This window comes from Trichosurus vulpecula, chromosome 2 (assembly GCF_011100635.1).
Source record: "Trichosurus vulpecula isolate mTriVul1 chromosome 2, mTriVul1.pri, whole genome shotgun sequence".
Classification (NCBI taxonomy): Eukaryota; Metazoa; Chordata; class Mammalia; order Diprotodontia; family Phalangeridae; genus Trichosurus; species Trichosurus vulpecula.
The window spans coordinates 34,271,797-34,280,226 of NC_050574.1; the positions used below are offsets into that span (position 1 = coordinate 34,271,797).

An 8,430-nucleotide genomic window follows, 5' to 3' on the forward strand; every position below is an offset into this window, starting at 1 on the left:
CCTCTCTTCCAGGTTGGTGCAGCCATCCAGCAGTCCTCTCTGGACAAAACTGCGTCTCGATGTCAAGTCATATCTCAACTCCCTCCTCCAGGTATGGTGAAGGGTAAAGGGGTGGAGGTGGGCTTCCCTCATTGTTTGGGCTGGCAGACCCAGGCTCCTGTCCTGAAGGAGCCCCCCTGCCTCACCTGCAGCGTGTGGGCTCCAGGAATCATGGAGGGGGGAGGGAATGACAGCCATTCTCAGGTCTGCATTGGTCCTTCCTTTCGTCTTCTTGTAGCTGGTGTCCTGCCTGACCGAAGCGTCTGTGGCCGCTGCCGTCCTTCAGCACATCAATGCCATCGTCCCTTATTATCTGACCTTCCCCAAACAGTGCCGGGTGCTGCTTAAGGTGAAGTCTGAGGGCCTGGGGAGTGGGGCAGGGTGGCTTGGGGGGCCTGGGGAAGGTGGAGACCCCCCCCCATACCCAGGCTGCATTCTGGCTAAGGACAGTGCCTGCACACAGCTGACCAGCCAGTGCCCCTCATCGGAGGGGGCTTCCTTCTGGCCAGCTAAGGGCACCCCCCCCACACACACACACACACAGAGGCAGCATTTAGTAGTTGCCTGAGGCTGGCCAGGAATAATTCAGGAGAGAAATATGTGCTGGTTCATCACATATGCGTCCTCCTGGGGCCATGCTGAAAGATGCCTGGGATGGTGGAGGCCACTGTGGGCTGGGGGAGGTGACGGGTCACTCCTGTCAGGCCCTGGCTCCCTGGGGAGCTCCTGGGCAGCTGCTGCGCCCTCCCATCCCCACACCCCATCCATTATGCATGACCCAAGCCTCCTGTCTCCTGCCACCCGCCGTCCCTGCCTCGTGCTGGACAGACAGATACTGTGCTACTCTGGATGTGTTGACAGCTCGTGCATTAGAGCAAGGCTCTGGGGGGGTGGTGTTTGGGGCTGTCAGGCCTGCAGCAGAGAGCGATGGGGAGAGAGAAGCCCCCAAGGGGATGGGTAAGAGAGGGAGGGAGAACACGGATGGGGGAGACCTTGAGGCTCTGGCAGCAGCTTTTGGCACAGACGGGGAGGGATGGGGGAGCTTTGTCTCCCTCCCATCTGGGTCAGCACCTTTTGGACTGGAATCTGGGGCGTGGGGATGATGAGGATGTGGGGGATACCCAGGTTTGGTGAAAAGCTTTAGGGTCCCATGGGAAGCAGGCATGACCCCCATGGAGACTGAGTGCACAAATACGTGTGTGTGTGTGTGTGTGTGTGTGTGTGTGTTGAGGGAGGGGGTTTCTCGATTTCTCACTGTGGATGTCTAGCAGGGAGAATATATGGAAAGCTCCAGGTAGGCCTTCAGCCATCAGAAGCTTTGTGCCATCTCTGATCATTATTATTATTAATTAGGGCAGTTGTTATTAAAGAGGGGAGGAAGACAGGGATTTCCATGGCTAGGGAATTTGGCTTTAACCTGGAATGATTAGCAGGGACCACACAGGGCAGGAGAAGGCTGGGGAGTTCCCAGGTATCATCATTATCCCCCTCCTTCTCAAGTTCCCAAGCTGGCCCCCAGTCTGCCTTCCCACCGTGTCATCTCTGCCAGGAGAAGGCAAATGCAGCCCCCAGACAGAAGGCAGGGCTGGGGTGAGGTCCTCGGGTGGCCCCTCAGGAGGCCTTTCCTACACCCAGCACCCACGGAGCCCAGGCCTCACCCGGCCCTCCTCTCTCTCACAGAGGATGGTTGTGCTCTGGAGCACTGGCGAGGAGACGGTGCGGGTGCTGGCCTTCCTTGTCATCAACAAAGTCTGCCGCCACAAGAAGGACCCCTTCCTGAGCCCCATTCTCAAGGTGACTCCCCAAGGGTCCTCTGAGCCCCTCATCAGAGGCAGGAGCAGCAGCTATCAGGGACTTCATGGGACCTTGGAGCCATCTGGTCCATCCCACTTACATTATGGAGAAGGGAACCAAGGCTTGGAAAAGTGGCAGAGCTGGGCTCCGTCCCTGGCTCCCCTCTGGGCTCTAGCTGCCCGGGCTGGTCACTCCCTGGGGGCAGGGGCCCTGCTGGGTGTGTGGGAGGGAGAGGGGCTGGCCATGTTCCCACTGGCATTAGGGGTGTCCTGGCTTCTCCAAAGAGCGCTCCTGCTGTAGATGTAACCCCATCTTTCCTGTGGGTAAACTGAGTCAAGGGACAGGTTCTCCCCTGTGTGTGGGGGCCCTGAGCAGTAGTGCTGGGGAGGGAGAGGACCCAAGGCTACATACAAAACACTCACTCTGGCGGTAGCACCCTAAAGTGCTGGAGTTGAGTTCAAATCCTGCCCGTTACACACTAGCTGAGTGACTCCTCCTCTGTGAGATGATGGTGTCGGTATCTGGCCCTATGACTCTCTGTCCTCCTTCCCTGTCAGCAAATGTACATCTCCTATGTGAAGAACTCCAAGTTCACGTCACCCAACGCCCTCCCCATGATCAACTTCATGCAGCGCACGCTGACGGAAATGTGTGCGTTAGACACCGGCCTCACCTATCAGCATGCCTTCCTCTACATCCGCCAGCTCGCCATCCATCTGCGCAACGCCATGACCATGAACAAGAAGGTAGGGGCCTCGCCAGCCCAGGTCCCCTGCTGCCCCTGCCCTGGTGTGCTGCCCCCTTGCCTGGCATGCCATGCCCTGGCCTGCTGCATCCTGGCCTGCCCTGCCCAGCCACAGGCCCTGGCCTCTGGAAGCTCCCAGTCGTAGGAGTCTTTAGTGACTTTGTCTTGTTCTAGGAGGAAACTCTGTTTGGCCTTTAAAGCCCTTCCCAATGTGGCCTATAAGAAACTGTCCATCTACCACCTCTGTCCTGCTCAGGCTGGCCACACCACCCTCCCAGATGATTTTGTATTTGTCTGGTGCTTGTAGGAAGATTGTGCTCCTCCAATAGAAGGAAAGCTCTGGGAGGGCCAGGAGAATCTCCTGTTTGTGCCCAAGTGCCAGGCACACAGTAGGCGCTTAATAAATGCTTGTTGAATTGAAGGACAAGCAGCAGTTCTGACCACCCCCTGCCTCTCCCCTTGTCTCCTTGGTCCCAGGAGACCCACCAGTCTGTGTACAACTGGCAGTTCGTGCACTGCCTCTACCTGTGGTGCCGAGTCCTTGGCACCATCCACCCCAGTGAGGTCTTGGAGCCACTCATCTACCCGCTGACCCAGGTCATCATCGGCTGCATCAAGTACGGCTTGGGGGAAGGGAGGGGGCGGGCAGCTCCTCCGGGGACCTCCTGTTGGCTGCCCCAGGCCCCAAGCTCACCTGACAGAGGAGACTGAGGCCCAGGGTGGGGCGGGGCGGGGGCTTCCCCAAGTTCTCTGTACCAGACGGGGCTCAGCTTGTGCCCTTGTTCCCAGAGGAGCCGGTTTAAGGGCCGGAAAGTGGTCAGGACCCCTGGCCCTGGTGTGTGCGCATGTGTATGTGTGTGTGCGCGCGCGTGCGCAAGTAAATGTTTAACAGTGTCTGCGTGTGTGCACGAATGTATGTGTGAACTGTGTAACGGTGTGTGTGTGTCTGGATGTAACAGTGTGTCTGTTCACGTGCACATGAATGTGTGTGTATCAGTGTGTCTGTGTGTGTGTGTGTGTGTGTGTGTGTGAATGTAACGGTGTGTGTGCATAAGTGTATATGTGTGTGAGTGTGTAGCAGCATGTGCATGAATGTGTGTGTTTGAGTGTAATAGTGTGTCTGTGCACGTGTGTGCCTGTGTGTGCTGGGGGAGCAGAATTGGGGCCAGGCCTGGAGGGAGGGGGAGGGGGAGCCCCCTGCTACTGGGCTCCCCGCCCGTGCAGCGCCTCCGTCCTTGGCCAGGAGGTGGCACTGTTCTCCAGCACACTGAAGGGGTGCGCGGCAGGGATGTGGGAGGCGGAGGGAGAGGCCCGGGAGAAGCCGGCATCGCTTCGGGCAGGGAGCAGGGCAGAATTGGAAATGTGCTGCTGCCAGATAACGAGGGCGGCTGGCGCCTGCCGCAGGCCCCCTCCTCACCGCCCCCTTCCTCTCTGGCCCAGAAAGTGCATTAAAAATGTAGGCTCACCGTGGGGAGGGGGAGCCTCGGGAGGAGTTTCAAGGCCCCCCTTCCACAGGGTGGGGGCTGCCGATCCACAGGGTGGGGGGGGGGGCGGCGTGGGAAGGACAACCCTGCTCTTTGTGGTGGAGGGGTCTGATTGGCAGACTGCCCCCCAGCAGCAGGGGTTCGGATGCCCAGCCAGGGGAGGGGAGGGCAGGGAGCCCCCCCTCCAAGCTCTGCCCCTCCTGTGCCTCAGGTTCCTCCTCTGTGAGATGGGCCGGGTGGCCTCTGAGGGCTTCCCCAGGAGGGGCAGAAATGGGAGGGTCCCCACGAGAGGCTTGGTCCACAGCCTTGGCCCCCCCTCACCCTGATTCTCCCCCCACCAGGCTGGTCCCCACCGCCCGCTTCTACCCACTGCGGATGCACTGCGTGCGCGCCCTGACACTGCTGTCTGAGAGCACAGGCACCTTCATCCCAGTCCTGCCCTTCATCCTGGAGGTGAGTGTAGATGTGTAGGAAGGCACCCTGTGGAGACAGTGGGGGTGGGGGTCAGTCTGCCCAGTGGGCACTGGGCTGGCAGACCCAGACACGTGGTCAGAGGTCTGTCCAGGGCTCTGCTGCTTTTGCCAGTGGCCTGTTCTGGGCCGCTCTTAGCCCCTCCAGGTCGAGTGCTGTGGGCCCAGACTGATGCCCGTGGGGTGGGGACTTGGCGATCCCCAAGAATCTGCTTCCGCCCTATTTCATCAATTGAGGCCTTCCCCGTGGCTCCTTGCCACACCAGGGCCTGCCCTGGAGGAGCCCCCTTCTTGTCTGCCCCCCCGGCCCCAGGGTCTGATGGTGATGGCGGCCCATGTTGGGTGCTTGGGATGAGCGTGAGCCTCAGGCCCCCTGGAGTCCAGGCTCCGGCCACAGGCCTCTTGTCCTCTGCTCTGGCTGCTCTGGTCCCTTGGCCCCCAGCACCGAGGCGGTCCCAGAGCCCGCTTGCCGGAAGGCCCATTGTGCACAGGTTGGGCACGCTGCCAGGGCCGCGGTCGCCCCCGCGGGAAGGAAGGAGGGAGGGGGTGGGCGCAGGGAAGGGGGAGAGCGGGCCAACCCAACCCCAGACTCGCTCCCCATCCTTCTGCCGAGGCTCGAGCCCTTGTGGTTTCATGTTGTAAACGTCCGTCGGAAACCACATCCTCCCCGTTGGTGGGAGCCAGCAGCGGGCCGCAGCTGCCGATGCCATTTGTAAATCTCCGACCTCGGGGCCCTTGGCTCCTCAAGCACCGCCTGACCCACCAGGCGCCAGCTTCCTGGGGTCCCGCCATTCTCTCCCTGTTGTCTCTCCTCTGACACACACGTGTGTGGGGCAAGGCCCCTTCCCCCCACCCCCATTTCTAACCCCTGTCGACCTCAGGGTTCCCAGCAGGCACCACAGGGCACAGGGAGCTTCCTCCCACAGCTTTCTGCCACATCCGTGGTGGCCCCCGCCCGGCACCTGGGTGTGGAGGTGGGCCCTTCCTCCCCTCTTTCCTTCCTCCCCTCCCTACCCCCAAAGCCCACAAGCTCAGCCTTGTGTCAGTGTGATAAAGGCCAGAGCCGTGGCTCTGGGAATCGATTTATTATTAATCGGCTGCTGCTTTTCAGTTAGCCTGGTTTAGCCTCCCTCCTCTGCTGTGGAGGGGGAGCAGGCAGGGGGGAACTCAGCTGGGGGTCCTTCCCCCCTTGGGCCCATCCCTGGCTAGCTTTGTTGGCACCTCTTCCTAGCTTACACCCTCCTGTGTGGCAGTCTGACTCTTCTGATGGGGCCTCCCCCATCCATGAGAGGCCTGGAGGCAGCACCCAGGGTGAGTGAGCTGGGCAGCAGGCAGGCCCACCTCAGAGAGCCTGACGCTGTCCTCCTCGCCTCCCCAATTCATGGGCTCAAACGGCATGAGGCTCAGATTGGGGAGGGAGGCCTCCACAGGCAGTGTGGCCTAACAGATGGCGCCCAGACTTGGGGATGTGAGAGCTGGCATTGAATCCTGCCCAGTATGGTCCCTGCCTGGACTCTGGCAGCTCACCCACCTCCTCAACTGTGAAATGGGACAATTGTACTGGCCCCCTCCCAGGAGGGGTGTGAGAATCAGACGAAACAGTGTGTGGAAAGCAGTTTGTGAGCCGGGCAGGGCTCTGGGCTGGGGAGGATACAGGCGGACGTTCCACAGTGTGCTGAGTGGGGTCTTGGGCTCAGCCCTGGAAACCCTCCCCCCCAGCCTCCTTCCTCAGCCCCCTCCCAGCTCTCTTCCTGTCTCCTTCCCAGTCTCCAGGTCCCTCCCTCTGCCCCCCAGCTGCCTCCCTCCCTCTGTTTCCCTCCCTCTGTCTCCCTCTCCCTCCCCATCCTCAGCTCCCCCTCTCTCCAGCTCTCCCCAGCTTCCTCCCTCTATATCTCTCCATCTCCCCAGTTCCCTCCCTTTGTCTCCCTTCCCCTCCTTAGCTCTCCCCCTCCCAGCTCCCTCTCTCTGCCTCCTTCTCCCCAGTTCCCTCCCTCTTCCGTAGCTGCCTCCCTCCCCCTCCCCTGCTCTCTCCCATCCCCTCCTGGGTGACCCTGGGTGCCTGTCGGTGGCTGAGGACGCAGGAGCCTGTCTGTTGAGTCAGCCGCCGCCTCTTGATGCAGCGACCTGGGCGATCAATGCCATTTGGACGAAAGACATAATCGTGTATAACGAGGTTTGTAGCATTGATTATCCAGGTAGGGACGTTTAATTTTTTATTTCCACAAGCTGCTGAGGAAATCTCCCTGGCTCCCAGCTGATCCTCCTCCGAGCTGGAGGCAGCCCAGGTTGGGGTGGGCAGAGGCCAGAGGCCCCCCCAGCCCGTTCCCTACAAAGCCTCTGGGTGCCTCCTCCCCAGGCACCCAGGAAGCTCTGGGGAGCTTTGACGCTGGTGACCCTGATGGCGATAATCACACCATGACAGTAGGCAGTATTTATGTGCTGTTTTGAGGTTTGCAAAGCCCTCGCCTCACTGGATCCTCACAGTGACCCTGAGAGTTGTTATGATCCCTGTTTGCAGAAGAGGAAGCTGAGCCAGATGTTAAGTGATTTGCCCAGGCACACTTAGCGAGTAATGTCTGGGGCAGAATTTGAATTCAGGTTCTCCTGACTCCAGGCCCAGCACTCTGCATTTTACCACCAGCTGTCTACATAGTGGTGCCTGAGAGGAGGGCTGGAGGAACCTGTGTCTTTACTGGTGGATTGTTGGGGCTGTTGCAAGCCCCCCTTGGGAGAAGAAGCAGGTGCTGCTGGGACTTTGCACGTTTGTCTGGGGCAAGGGGCACTTGCAGTCTTGCCAGCTCTTGGTTACCATCTGGGGCCAGAGGAGAATCTGGGGAAGGAGCTGGGTGACAGCCTAGAAATGGCAAGAATGGGGGCTTGGTGGAGCTGCTGCCCACCGGATACCAAAGCATGGCAGCCCGGTCTTGACCCGCCAGCCTCAGTTTCTCCGTCTGTCAAGTGAAGTGTTAGATTAGTGCAGCGGAGAGTCCAGAGCAGTGGGTACCATGTGTACCTAACCAGCTACCGACTGTCAGGGTCACGGTGTTCTCAGCTATTGGTGCCCCTGCGAATGAGGACGATAGGGTTTGCTGGGCAGGGGTGACGGGTGGAACTGGGAGTCAGCTGAGTCACCAGGGTTCTTCTGACTCCGTGAAAACTCACTAAAGGGAGGGACTCCAGTGTGCTGAGCTCAGGGAGGTGGATGTAGAAGGCTTGAATTTATTTTGTGGGCACATGGGTAGCATAGCCAGAGAGTCCTGGGTGTGGAAAGGCATGGAGGAGGTCTTGTCTGCAGATGCCTTCTGAGCTCTGCTTCATAGGGGCTGCCAAGGGCTGGAGGTAGAGACGGGCACCATAGAGTCAGTGGGCATTGGCTGGCCCTCCTGTCCTTGATGTCTGAGTGGCCCCTTTCCCACAGAGCAGCCGAGCAGAAAGGCTCCCAAGCAGAGGGGAATTGTGGATGTCAAGTCTGTCCTGTGCAGCTCCTAGGACACTCTCAGGGTGGAGTTGAATCACTCAGTATTGATCTTCTTTCACTTTGCAGATTTTCCACCAAGTTGACTTCAACAAGAAGCCTGGACGTATGAGTGCCAAGCCCATCAACTTTGCTGTAATCCTCAAACTGTCAAATGTCAACCTTCAGGAGAAGGCATACCGGGTAAGACCAACCCCACACTGGAGCTCGGAGAGGAGATGTGAGGGAGATAAATGCAAAGTCCTCCACTTGGGCTCAAAAAATCAACAGCCTAAGTGTAGGATAGGGAAGGCAAGTCTGGACAGCAGCCTTCATGGAAAAGGTCTATGGTTTCCAGGGCAATGCAAGCAGTGTGATATGGCAGTGAGTGTCTGTCATCATTGAATGAGAGCCTGGTGTCCAGGTTATGGCAGACTAGAGCCA

General features: G+C 59.3%; 1 protein-coding gene across 1 annotated transcript in view; it reads left to right on the top strand.

Moving 5' to 3' along the window:
* NOC2L (NOC2 like nucleolar associated transcriptional repressor) overlaps positions 1-8,430 on the top strand; it is a 43,735-nt gene that overhangs the window by 22,698 nt on the left and 12,607 nt on the right. The window contains exons 7-13 of the mRNA XM_036745638.1: positions 13-91; positions 278-388; positions 1,720-1,833; positions 2,391-2,579; positions 3,056-3,195; positions 4,404-4,515; positions 8,077-8,190. Coding sequence (XP_036601533.1) covers positions 13-91; positions 278-388; positions 1,720-1,833; positions 2,391-2,579; positions 3,056-3,195; positions 4,404-4,515; positions 8,077-8,190 — 859 coding nt within the window. The remainder of the gene's footprint in view (positions 1-12; positions 92-277; positions 389-1,719; positions 1,834-2,390; positions 2,580-3,055; positions 3,196-4,403; positions 4,516-8,076; positions 8,191-8,430) is intronic.